General features: G+C 37.9%; 2 protein-coding genes across 3 annotated transcripts in view; both read left to right on the forward strand.

The window, feature by feature from the left end:
• Positions 1–1,451: 1,451 nt before the first annotated feature.
• Positions 1,452–3,362, forward strand: LOC125785662 (uncharacterized). 2 transcript variants are annotated; one of them, XM_049469636.1, is made up of 3 exons: positions 1,452–1,732; positions 2,532–2,655; positions 2,939–3,362. In XM_049469636.1, the coding sequence occupies exons 1-3, from the start codon at positions 1,460–1,462 to the stop codon at positions 3,187–3,189; spliced, it is 648 nt and encodes a 215-aa protein (XP_049325593.1). In that variant the 5' UTR covers positions 1,452–1,459; the 3' UTR covers positions 3,190–3,362. The 2 variants fall into 2 exon arrangements, with proteins under 2 accessions (XP_049325593.1, XP_049325598.1); XM_049469641.1 differs by having other exon boundaries at positions 1,493–1,732; positions 2,532–2,625.
• Positions 3,363–12,766: 9,404 nt separating this feature from the next.
• Positions 12,767–13,717, forward strand: part of LOC111190422 (NACHT, LRR and PYD domains-containing protein 12-like) — a 47,369-nt gene continuing 46,418 nt past the window's right edge. Inside the window, exon 1 of the mRNA XM_049468659.1 lies at positions 12,767–13,507. Within this exon, the coding sequence (XP_049324616.1) occupies positions 12,883–13,507 (625 nt within the window). The 5' untranslated portion in view covers positions 12,767–12,882. The remainder of the gene's footprint in view (positions 13,508–13,717) is intronic.

Here is a 13,717-nt window from a genome sequence, read left to right on the forward strand (position 1 = left end):
TCCAAATGGACAGAACACACCACATGGGTAGTGAAGAAGGCACAACAACGCCTCTACTTCCTCAGACGGCTGAGGAGGTCTGGTCTGAACCCCAGCATCCTACACCTGAACTGTGGAAAGCATTCTGATGGGTGTCATCACCACCTGGTATGGGAACTGTACTGCTCTGGAGTGGAAATCCCTGCAGAGGGTAGTGCGTACAGCGTGGTACATCACAGGGGTTCAGCTCCCAAACCTTTTGGATTTTTACACCAACCGCTGGCTGAGGAAAACTAGAACAATCATGAAGGACCCCTCCCTTCTAAGCCACTGCCTGTTCTCACAGCTGCCAGGTAAAAGGAGGGTGTCTCTGTTTCTGATGTGCTCTTTCTGTGTTTGTTTGTAGCTCTGCCCCCTTGTTAGGTCCCAGGTGTTTCCTATTCCCTGTCTTTGTCCGTGTGTATAAATAGTCCCTTGTCTGTGGTTGTGCGTTTTTACATCAGTCAGGTTCTGGTGTTTTCATGTTTTGTTTTTCTTCAGTTGTTTGTTTCTTTGTTTATTTCTTTTTGTTTTTTATTCAATAAATCTACTAGCATTGCGCCAGCCTCTACGACTCCTCTTTGCCCCACCCTGACAGATGGTATAGCTGTATCACTGGAATGTGTAACCGAGAACACGAGGTTTGGTGGACCAATGCAGATGCTTAAAGGGCATCAAGGAATGCAATTAATCAGTGTCATTTTTAACTTTTTTTTTCTGTGATTTAATTAATGGATTTTAATAAATGAATTTTTTGACGCAACACAAACACACCATCACACAAGTATAAAAACTCATGGTTGTAGAGGGCGCACTTACGCACACTCGCGCAGGCTACGCTGTAGATAACGTGTCGACTCGACGCAGAATTATAAACCAGCTTTATCTCCCTTAATGCTGCGATTTCTCACCTGTAGGAAACACAGTGTAAAATAGGGGGCGGTACTGAGCTCTGAGAACGTAGACAGACTGCTTTATTTCACTAACTGGGTGAAAGACGTGTAAGTGAGGAACTAAACAACTCCAAACTGAAACTGCTGCCTATCGAACTTTATTCCATCATAAATATGTAAATCTGATGAGATTTGATGATCTGTGGTATAAAATTAAATGGATAAATGTACAATATGTTGCCTGATTTTGGTTTGGTATATTGAGAAGTAGATTTGTAGTGTAGGGACCTTTAAAGGTCACCTTCCGCGAAAATACGATTTTTCTTGTTCTTTGTGGAATACAGTAGGTCTCTCTGAGTTGAATGTGCACACCTGCTCATTAAACTGTTTTGCAGCCCCCATTGTCTGCAGGAGCTAAGCAAAGAAATCCCCCCCCCCCCTCCGAAAAACGGGTGAATTTTAAATTACCTTTCTGCCTACATAGGCAGAAAATCACAGACCGGCCCACCTTGGCTCGAGAAACTCCCAGAGGCGGAGCTAGGAGTAACATGGCAGAGAAAGTCTGTACCTGTGTTATTTGTGGAAATAACACATCCGTGTTATATTCTTTGTCCAGAAATTCAGAGCTAAGGAACAGATGGTTAGAATTTATCTATGGAACACCACCAGCGAGGTACAATACTTACATATTGGTGTGTTGTAGTCATTTTGAACGCAGTGACTTCTCCAACTATGGTGAATACAGTAGGGGTTTTGCTTCAATGTTGATATTAAAACCTGGATCTGTACCGTCACGCCGATCGACCACCAGCTCACAGCCGGTAAGTAACTTTTACCCCCCAGGGTTTTTGTTTCTAAATTGTTTGTTTATGTTCTTCACGTTCGCATGTTAGCGTTAGCACACATGAAGTAGGCACAAGCTAAGCCAGGGGTGCTTATTTCTGTTCCTGTATGGTTTATCTGCTCTAACCTCACACACCTGCTCCGGGTAATCAAGGCCCTCCAGGACAGGTTAGCTACCATTATTGACTTGTTTTACATCTGAAATCTCCCAAGACCAGGAATGAGCACCCCTGAGGCAGGCTAGCACTCAGATCTATGACCACACTCGCCTGCTAGCTGCTATCCAGAGACTTAATGTTAGCGTGTTAAACCCATATTCTCCGTCCTAAACTAAGCGTTACCCCACGATTTATAATATTAACAACAAAATCATCTTAGCCTGGCTAAAATGGCTAACTTGATATCACTAGGGACTGTGTAAGAACAGAATCAAGTGAAAGTAAACAGTGGATAAATTAGCTAATTAATGAGTATATATGTAGCTTCCCATCTCACAAAAAAATATGAAATATGTATAATATACGTATAATATAAAAAAATGTAAAAATTATTTATGTTTTACACTTGTTATGCTAGCTATCTTGTGTAAGTAACTAGCTATCAACATCACCAAGCTATGCAAGATTCTGAATTTTCCCGTATCAGTAGAACATTTGCAGATAGAGTATTTATAATAGTGTAATTTAGCCTGTCTTATTTTATTATGATTGTTTTTTGTTTACATTAATGTTTCGCTTGATTACTTGCTGTTTACTTAGTGTTTTGTGTGTCTTCCAGAGCACATCACAGACATTGGTGACACCCATCATTCATACCAGTACCCAAACAGACCCACCCAGCCTTTTATGTCGGGCTACACAACTTTCTAGGGGTACATTAGGCCCTCACTTTAGAAGCAAAGGTTTGTAATCTAGATCTTATTTTAATTTATGTAGTACTATTTTCTAATATTATTTTTCTGGTACTTTAGGTTTGTGTGTGCTCATCAATCAAATGCATTAAATACAATTGATATTCCAGAATGTTTTCTTTTTGTGATGTGCTACCTGGTAATTCATACACATTAACACTCTTGTTGAATTATTATTATTATTTTTTTTACATTGTTCCATTGCAGTATTATGTGAAATAGTGAGTGTGTATTATCTTGTACCTTGACTGTAAAAAACCTTCATTTATTATAGGTACCCAAACAGAGTCTTTCATCACAAGTACGAGTATTGCCACAAGTACTTTGGATGCACCGTGGGGGCCTGTACACTCTACACCCATTAAGTCTGTTGTTCCAAGGGCAGCTAAAAGACCTTGGGTAGATGAAGAGGAGGAGGAGGATGAAGAGAGTGACCACTGCACAGTACCAACTGAACCCCAGTCCTCCACCTATGATCCGCAGGACAACACAAGCTGGAACAACAACTCGGACCTTTCTCCCTAAATAACCCCAGCACCAGCTTACAAATGACCTGTAGGCCAGATGTCTGCATTGCCTAGTAAACAGAGAAATTTGTAAATTCTGAACATTGTTTCGATGTTATTATTTTGTTTTGCCTTATTTTTCAATTCTACTCTATGTAAATATAATAAAAAGGTATTTAATTTGACAATGGACCACCGTTTGGTATATTGGCTTTTGTATATTACTTTTTAGGTTAAATATGGTTTATCTTACCTTTCATATCCTCTGTCTCTCAGGGGGCCATAGTCAGCTCTATAAATGTTTAGTGCATTTTGAAGGGAGTATATGTTTAGGCAGACTGGTTCTAATCCTGGGTGGAGGGTCATACAGGACACAGGGGTACTGGTGTCACCCATTCTTCTAACCACCTGACAAGTCAGACGTGAACGTAAACAGCATGAGGACCATTTGTCAACAAACTATGGTATCAACAAATGCCATCTAATATTTATCTTTACCGGAGGAATCTCCTTGCAGCACACATTCTCTGCTTCTGTGGGCATCCTGGCGCAATTCCCACAAGTGCACCTAGTAAAATTGAGATAGGTAAGTGTGTATGTTTAGAACATTTTCAATTGTTGTGCTATGACCCAATGGTCTTTTAAATGAGGTACCTGGAATTAATAAGTACCTTCTCAATAAGAGGCGGAATTCATTAACCGCTGTAAATGAGTAGAGCTTCCCATTATCTCAGTATTGTGTTAATTATTATGTATATATAATTATATTGTGTTAATAAAATAAATTAAATGGTTCTGTTTACATCTTGTGTAAGTAGCTAAGCTAACTATAGGTGTAGCAAATCAGATCTCCAGGGGATTCCGTGTTTTACAGAAACTACAGAACTAGGGACTAGGAAAGGAAGCAAACAGTGGGCAAATAAACAAATTAATGGGTATTTAGAGCTTCCCTAATTCCAGTGTTGTATTATTTAACCATGAAATCAATGAAAGAGTTCTGTTTACATTAGCATTGGTTAGTTACTTAGCTAGGTGGCTAAGTTAGCTACCTTCTGTAAGTAACTTTAGGTTTACATAGGAACTCCGGTTGGATTCCGCGTTTTAATGAGACTCTAAGACTAGGTCAGTGGCTGAACTGCACTTGGCATTACACAGATGTTGTAAAGTAACATATGACATTGCAAATACTGTAGTTAGTGTAAAAATATCTTTATTTTTAAAAGATTTCTTTCTGTTTGTTAAACTTGAACGCATAATGACTATAGCTAAAAACTTAACTTTATACCTATTTTAGGAAAAACGTTAAGTTGACAAGCAAATATTACCATTCTGAAACGTTTATCGACAAACGATCAGGAAGCGGTTCTTCTGTCATCTCTCCTTCTTCCTCAGATTCAGGGTCAAACATATACGGTTGTATTTCTGAAGACATGTGGTAGTGTTTACAGCTGCAATGCTGACTGGAGCGGGGAGGCAGTGAGCGGCTGAGCGGTGGAGGGGCGTCGCAGTGCTTCTAGCCAATCAGAGAAGAGATATTTGCATGCTGTTTGCATGTATGAATATTCATGAGCAAAGCTGAAATCCAGTCATTTTGGACACACCCCTAAAACAGTGCATTGAAAAAGAGCTATACAAAGACACCTGAGCACTTTTTTTTTACAAAAACGGCTCACATGTCATTCATTCATACTAGAGACCACAACTAGACATTTTAAAATGAAAGAAAAAACGACGGAAGGTGACCTTTAATAAATGGTATAATTCATGTTATATATGTGATTGTAAAGATGTCTGGTATGTGTCTGCAATAAAAAGATGTGGAATTTGAAGTCTGTGACATTTATATATTTATTCATTTACTGCTCCACTGAAATTCATTTCAATTTAAATTATTGCACAATTTAAAATACTTCTCTAGTAAAAAGCGATTAATGTAATTATTTTATTGTAATTTAATTAATCTAATATTTTTATTCACTTGACAGCATTAATATGTATCATATATCAGTGCTGCCAAGCAAGTAAATTAATTATTCTAAATAATTACATGCTCTGTAATTACATGCTCCTTTTTTAAACATATTGACTTGTATGGGTATTTGGGCTTTTTTACAGTATTGAGAGATTGAGGTAATATAACTAAACAAATGAAACTGAAAAAAACCTTTTCAACATTGTTTAAAAGTTGTTAAATATAATTAGCAAAAATGTATTTTTTCTAATTTGAAAAATGTTAGAATATTCTATGCCCTCATAGCAGGTATTTCAGATTTCCCTCTTTTGGAGAAAGTGTTTCCCACTCCTCCATGCAGAATCCTTTCAGATGTGTGATGCTTCATCTTCAGTGTTTGTTTGAATTTCTCTTCTAACTGGCCACTAGATGGAGACTATAATGTCTTGTTTCGTGTGCAAATTAAGACACACCTGAGACAAACCCGAAAATATTCTAAAATCTAACTAAACAACCTGAAACCAGACTAAAGAAATCATGTGACACTTACTGTAATCTGATGACACACACCTCAAAAATACTTTCAGTTAATGAAGAGACACTGTGCTCAAACACAGAGGATTTTACTGCAGAATCCAGAAATATAAAGGTAAGATTAATATTTTGATATTTTAATTAACTTTAAATGGTTTTATTCTTATTATTATAACTTATTTTTAGAAAATGTATTACTATTATTATTAACTTATTCTTATAAAACTATTTTCATTCTTATACAGTGAGTTTAATTTTCGCAATCTTGTTAAAGCTTGTACATTAAATTTTAATCCCTCTGAACAAATAAGGCAGCTGCTTTAGAGGAAGCTGTGTTTGGCTTTTAAATTTTTTTTTGTTTGTTTAGGTGGAATTTTTTTTTTGTTTCTTTTTTGTTTTGGCTTAAATGGTTCACTGTCTGTTCACTTTGACTACACATCACTAGACCAATGATTTAAATATTGCAATTATTTTTGCAATTACATATCTTTATTATACACCTTTTTATATATTTAGAGAGTATTGGAAATACACGAAAATAGAGAAAATGTACATCACATGTAGTCAAGTAGTTTTTAGTTTTATTCTTAATACAGCACTTGTTCAGGAAAAAAGAGTATTGAACTTGTGTTACTCTCCTACCCCCAAAAATACATAAAGCAATAGTTGACTAAAATACAACTAAATAAAATTATAAATAATAAAAAATGAAATAGACACTACACAAGGTCACAGATATAGACGTACATGAGACAAGAGACAAAAGACCACAAAACAACCTCACATCACCACATCAGCCCGATGGTATGATATAGACTGGGGGGGGGGGGAGAGGAAGAACCCCAGCTGGGTAGAAACCCAGGGCATATAAAGCAGAAGCCCCGCCCCCAGGAGACTAAATTCTTTATGGAGGGGTAAATTATCCCAAAACAACCCCAGTTCTGTATTACTGATTAAACTAGATTACTTCAAACAGTTATTAGCAGTAAGTATTATTATATGATTGGTCATGTTCTATAATTTATACATATCTATTTCATTTCTATTCTACAGGTTCCCCTGAGAAGAGTGATCCCCTTTCCCTCCCCATCAGTGGATCCTCCCGGTGGGATAAAACAGCCTCTTAACTGGATCCATTTGGGCTCTACAGCTTTATTAAAGACAGGAACAGGAGGTCAGTAAACACAACTACACTCCCACTCACTAATGTCCCCGGGGTTATGGTGATGAGGTGAACTGTCTTTATCACATAATAATATGATATGAGTGTGATTTCTCTACATTACTCTGCTCTGAAGGTAGATGGTAGTTGTTAGCACTGTAAGTCTGTTGGGAGCTTCAGCTAAAAGTGCTGTATTTCAGAATGCTGGGGGAGAGTTGGGCTGTTTAACAAAAGTTCATACTGGTTATCATGTTTCACTACTTCACCCCAAGTCCATTTCACTCTGGATTTCTCTTTAAATGCTGATATTTCTCTGTAATTTTGATTGTTTTAATGTGCCGTGTAAGTGTTTAATGAAGAGCTTTAGCAGGAAACAGGAGCAGCTGTGCGTCTAGGAAAGATTTCTACATAAATAAATAGTTTTTTAACCTGTGATCTCGACAGTAGTGATGCTGTGTTTGCTTTGCTAAATAAAACCACTGATGCTGTTCATCACCAGCCTCTGTTATAAAGAGGAAATTAAGGAGGAAACTGGTGCTAAGCTTGGTACAATGATTAATATGCATTTTAAAATATATGTTACAGATTAATCGCATGCTTTAGCTTGTTAACATTGACAGCGATGGTTAAAACATTTCTCCTTTTTCTCGATTTTCTACAACAAGAGCTCACACTGCTGCTATAGGGTTCAGTACTTTAACCAAAATAATGATGACTAAATGAGACTAAAATGTAATCCAGCAGGTTTTTATCCTTCCAGAGAAAAGAACAAACATTTAAGTTATGGGACAAAAATGTAATCCAGCAGGTTTTTATCTTTCTAGTGAAAAGTACAAACTTTAAAGTGTGTTTAAGTGTGTGTAGGAGTGAAACAGTATGTGTATGAATAAAAGAGTGTACAGTACAGTATAACACTACAGAATTAGGACATAAGTGAGTTTAAATCCTGATTTTTTTATACTTCTGATACACTTAATCTTTCTTCTGTCTGACTTACTGAAACATAAAATAGTAGAAATCTCTACTTTATCTATAAAATCTGTACTAAATCTATACTTTATATACTTATGTCTTATTATGTACGGTCTTCACTATGAGGTCATAGAGCTCAGTATAGATTAATAGATAGTCTTTATTGTTCACAATGGAAATTTGTTTTCACCATCATTTATAGCCTTACAGAGAAAGACACATAAATCACTCAACACATACTCTTCTATACTGGGGTCAAATGACCATTTCCTGTAGTTAAATGTAGGATTAGATTCTTCTTATCTCAGTAAAACAAGTTAAATGTGATTTTGTCTGTGGTTCAGAAAATACATGTAGAGTAACAGCATCTTACACTGTTTCTGTTACAGTGTAATAAACAGTGTAATTACAGTTAGTTATATTTGTGTAAACACGTATTGTAATATTTTGCTTATGGAGTCTATAGCTGAAATGTCAGCAATGGGTGTTCAATAAAATAAATAAATAAATTCACTAATTAGGGTTCTCGGAAGTTTTTGGACATTTATAATAATAATTGATTAATAAACATTTTTTCTGAAGTGGTATGAATGCACTTTGTCAGCAATAAATGTAGAAATAGAACTAAATGAGATTTCTCCTGAAATATGAAGATGTAGGAGGGTGGGGTTATTGGAGATCTGTCAGAAACTGTGGGAGCAGCATTCTCTTTTGTGCTGTAGTGTTTTTGATAAGCAGTGTTAAAAAGAGGGAGAGCGGGAAACTGGAACGTCTTCACATCAGTGGAGTAAACTACTGAACATCATGAACAATGTTCACCACCCTCGTCATCATCAGACAGAGGATCTGAAAACAGAAAGACAGAAGTAAATGGGAAAAAGCACCTGAACGTGATTCACGTCGTATTTATGAGCTATAAAGTCATATATATTGTATACATAAAAATCCCTGATTCTCCTAGAAAACATAAATCACAGAGGGGAGAGATCATCAAGTGCATATAGAGTTAAATAAATCTATATCTACATCTCCAGAACACCATCTGGTGGATAAGAGTTTTAGAAGATATAAAAGTCAGACTGCAGAAATGATCAGAAAGAAGATCCTGTAAATCAGAGTCTGTATATTTGATCAGGAATCTGGATGTTCAGAGTTGAGTTGAGTTTATTTACAGAAACGTATGAGAACAGCTCAGTCTATCATAACCAGTCTGTCAGGTTCAGGAGTTCAGAATCGTTCCTTCTCTCGCTCTGACTGAATAGAACATTTAGGGTTAAACTCTCACTGGGGTAAAGGGGAGGATAAGAGTGAAAGAAGAAGAGGATAAAGGAGTGAGGAGAGGATGATATTATCAGTGTAATGGGAAAAAGGGGGGATTGAATTAACAGAAAAAAGACATTCTACAAGAGACAGTTTGTTGTAGAGAGAATCTCTCAATGGGGAGTTAAACTTGTGCTCCATGTGGATATTAAATATGATGTTATTGGTCTGAAATTATAGCCTCTTCAATGGTGAACCATGATGTGCAAAGGCTTGGATTGAGCCACACTGCCAGTGGATGAAGGACAAAAGCTTGGGCATATAATTTAAATAATGGAAAAAGAGACCTCCCTTTATTTTACTACACTGTGTAGTTGATAACTTTCCAAGTGTAAAAAAAGAATTTGGATTTAAGCTTGTCCCAGATCCCAACTGGTGGGGGAAGAGAGATTTTTTCTTTTGCCATTTTTGTATTCAATATGTTAGAAATATTCCAATTGATTTCATATATTTTGCACAGGTTAAGTATTCTGTCCGCGCCAGGCAGGGAGGAGACCAGCGCAGGTTTAACGTAATGGGACAATCCAAAATCATGATAAGAAACAGGCAGGATTAAAACCAGAAAAACGAAGGACAAGAAACGTACCAAGGGAGAGTGAGACAATCCAGGTAAACACACAGCAGTGCAGTATTAGAGGATAAGACCCAATCTAAAGGCCTCGGCATACTTCATGCGGAGACGACGTTCGCTTGGCTCTAGCGAACAATGTGATGTAATTGCGGAGAAAACGAACAGGCGCAGACGTTGCACAGGGGCTTCGTTCGCCGTGTCGTGCACATGGAAGCTGGGCGAACTCCACGGCCGAAGACACAACGCGACAAAGGCTGTGATTGGTCGTTAAAAAAGAGGCGTGCCAAGAAAACAAACATGGACGATTTTGAAGAAAGGCTGGCTGAGCAGGTACAGCGGTACCCTCACCTTTACGATTCACACGTTTTATAGTATTTCACACGTTGCCATACCGGAGCTTGTTTAGACAGAGCGCGATGGTTTTCCGGTAGTCATGAAACTAAGCGTTACTAACATAACAGCACCACCTGCAGTTGTGGAGCATGCGAGACAGGCAAAGCGAAGCCGCAGAAAGTATGCCAGCTCGAAAGCTTGCGAAAGCGCGCTTGACTTCGTGCAATGCTCACGAAATTCGTTTCGCTGGAAGTATGCCGAGGCCTTAAGTCATAAATACAAAAAGATTCACACAAATAAACAAAACACAGGCAAGAAAACGGCTTTATATAGACAGACGGAACCAGATTTAATACTCCAGGAGTGTGTGAAGTGCAGGGGTATGTATAGTGTGTGAAACAGGTCAATATTCAAGTCAGTATTCAGGTGATTGTGGTCGGGGAGGTGTCATGTGATGTGTCATATGAGGGACTAAATGGGTGCATTCTGGGTATTGGAGTCCGGGTCTGCACTGAAGCTTATCTTTAAAAGCTGAAGAAGTTTTATATGGAAAGTTTATGATCAGAATGATCTAAAAGCTAAATTCTATCCTCTGTTCCAGATCTAAAAGTACAGGAGTTTAGAAGCTGAGGACTAAAAGCTCATGGACTGATACAGCTCTGCTCACAGCAGGTAAGATCATTTCATTTAATTACACTCTTTATTTTTACTCTTTCTCTCTGGATTCTACAGGATACATGAACAATGTCTTTTAATCTAAACTTTCTGATCTTTACTTTTAACACTCCTCTGCTACAGTTTTAATATGTACAGTTAATATTATCCTAAACTGGAGAATTATTTTATTAAAATGTAATGAAAATTACTGTGTTGTCTGATTTCTTTGTGTTTCTTTATGTTGTTTGTTTGACCTAATTCTCCTCAAACTCCCACTTCACTCCTGACCATCACTGATCCAGTAAAGCTTCTTAAAGAAGGAGTGGTTGGTGTTTTGTAGATGTTACTAATAACATTAAAACATGGGTTCTGTCCTCCTTCAGAAATCCAGGAACTTCTACATCTTTACCAGAAATCCTCCACTAAACCTGAATCTACTCTCCTTCTACAGGAGCAGTCCTACAGGATGGAGGGGGATCCACAAGTGTTGGAGGATGATCCAGATCAAAAAGGTGATGTAGCAGATGCTCCTCCCCCATTTTCTTTCCTTTCTCTTTCTTTCTTGGACAAGATCATCCATTTTTTAACTAATGTCTTATATAGTTTCTTATATTTAGATAAAAATAAATAAATACTAATGAACAAATATTGGAAATCATAAGGTAACATGATTTAAGTTTTCTCTAGCGCTTCTTCCAGGTCCACTCTCACACATTTTGTCTAAAACATGAAAAGAAAAGAGTTTTTTAAGAAATTTGCTGACAGAGAATAATTGATTGGTAGGTGGGTAGTAACACGCTACGTTTACTTAATTACATTATATTTTTTAACACTTTTACTTGAGTACATTTGAGATGTCAGAAATCTTTTACTCCATTATATTCACCTTTGTTCCTCATGTTATACATTACAACTATAAGTAATGAGTCATTTTTAATTCAATGCACATTTTCTGTTGCTTAATTCAAACACATCTCTGAAAGCTTCCTTCAGGACCTTGTACAAGTCCGTTCACCATCTGTCCTGGGCTGAACGATTTTTAATGAGCCCCGAACCCGAATGCAATGTTTAGAGAAAAGACACCTAGTTTTCCTCACGTTTACATCGTCCTCTTGTTATAATGCATAGTTATAAATGCTCTTCAGACATCACAGTTTACAGGTCCATCCCACATCACTCCCTACACCCTGCACTAAATCTACTCTCTGGAGATGTCAACAACACACAGTGCTAAAGGTAACAGGGTTTTAAACAGAAATGGGTTTTGGGACACAGCCCATTTATAGCCCCCACCCTCTGGTTCGCTGAACACTGCAAGAAAATCTGTAATTTCAGAACGACAGCAGTATTTATAGTAATAAAGCTGCAGATTAACAGTATAACATTATTGAATTAAATATGTTAGACTAATTACAGCTTATTGTTGTCAGCAGGGCCAGGAACCACGAGAGACAAGTGCTGATTAGAAAACACAGGTTTATTATAAACACAGATCCAAAGCATCATACTAGAATATAGTGAGCCAAAGCCAGGGTCGGTACACGGTAAAACATGCAGGTTAAACAGGGAAGGACATGATAGTAGTCAGAGGAGGAAACAAGGTCAGTAACAAAAAATCCACAACAAAACCAGAGGGCTAGGCAAGAGAGAAAACTTAGAGCAAAAAAGGGTTGATAACAAGAAGTCAAGAAAGTCAGGAAAACGCATCATAACAGAGATAGAAAACTAGTTAATACTCAGCGAGGAACAAAGGGAACAGAGGGCTATTTATACAGGTGCAAACAGGTGTGGGAAATGTGTGATCAGAAGGTGAGAAAGGCCGAGTTCAGCCGAGTCATTGTAGTCCATGGGCTGAGATTGCTGGGAAATGGAGTCTTTGGGGGGACAATTGTTCTGAATAGGCAGACTCACAAAGTCAGGACTGACAATTATTCAGTTATTTAACAAAATAATCTTACTGATAAATATATCGACTCATCGTTTTGATAACTAGTAGCCAGCAAATACATCATATAAACCTCTTTGGGAAAGAAAAGAAACTCACTACTTGAATCGTTTTGTTAATCAATATTTTCTTACTTTTACTGAGGTCAAATGAGCTGTTTTACTTCTACTTAAATAAAGATTACTTTGAAGTAATAGTACTTTTACAAAAGTTCTGCCTTTGGCTACTCTATCCACCTTTGGTTGTTTCTGATTTTTGACTGTGGAAATGTTGATGCACTTGAAACACTTGAAAGACTTATGCTCTCATATGAACACAGATCAAACCAGTCCTGTCCAGACCACCACAACCCAGAACCCCACAGCATCCAGTGAACTGGTCCAGAACACCACAACCCAGAACCCCACAGCTTCCAGTGAACTGATCCAGACCACCACAACCCAGAACCCCACAGCTTCCAGTGAACTGATCCAGACCACCACAACCCAGAACCCCACAGCTCCCAGTGAACTGGTCCAGAACACCACAACCCAGAACCCCACAGCTCCCAGTGAACTGGTCCAGACCACCACAACACAGAACCCCACAGCTTCCAGTGAACTGATCCAGACCACCACAACCCAGAACCCCACAGCTTCCAGTGAACTGATCCAGAACACCACAACCCAGAACCCCACAGCTCCCAGTGAACTGGTCCAGACCACCACAACACAGAACCCCACAGCTCCCAGTGAACTGGTTCTGACCACCACAACACAGAACCCCACAGCTCCCAGTGAACTGGTTCTGACCACCACAGCTCAGACTGGAGGGAATGTCATTGCACCTGTACTACAAGGAAATTTTTATGGCTCAGTTCATATTCACGCTGGAGCTGAATCTCAGCATGAAGGTAAAACAAATCTGAAACATCTGAAAACTATAAAAGGAGTAAAGTAAAAGAGGAATAAGAGGACAGACAGTGATTGTACAAATTACACAAATGGCCATTTTTTCTGCATAATTTTACTACACTGTGGTCAGTTTTATTAAGATCATTCTGATAAAAAAAATAGAATAAATAATAAATATATTTGTTAGATTATATTTATTTGATTATTAT

This window comes from Astyanax mexicanus, chromosome 1 (assembly GCF_023375975.1).
Source record: "Astyanax mexicanus isolate ESR-SI-001 chromosome 1, AstMex3_surface, whole genome shotgun sequence".
In the NCBI taxonomy this organism is placed as follows: Eukaryota; Metazoa; Chordata; class Actinopteri; order Characiformes; family Acestrorhamphidae; genus Astyanax; species Astyanax mexicanus.

Excerpts from the sequence above, each read along its gene's own strand:
- LOC125785662 (XM_049469636.1), top strand. The coding sequence starts at position 1,460 with ATGGCAGAGAAAGTCTGTACCTGTGTTATTTGTGGAAATAACACATCC. Across the intron at positions 1,733-2,531 it reads CGACCACCAGCTCACAGCCG|AGCACATCACAGACATTGGT; the intron begins GTAAGTAACTTT and ends TGTGTCTTCCAG. Across the intron at positions 2,656-2,938 it reads CCCTCACTTTAGAAGCAAAG|GTACCCAAACAGAGTCTTTC; the intron begins GTTTGTAATCTA and ends CATTTATTATAG.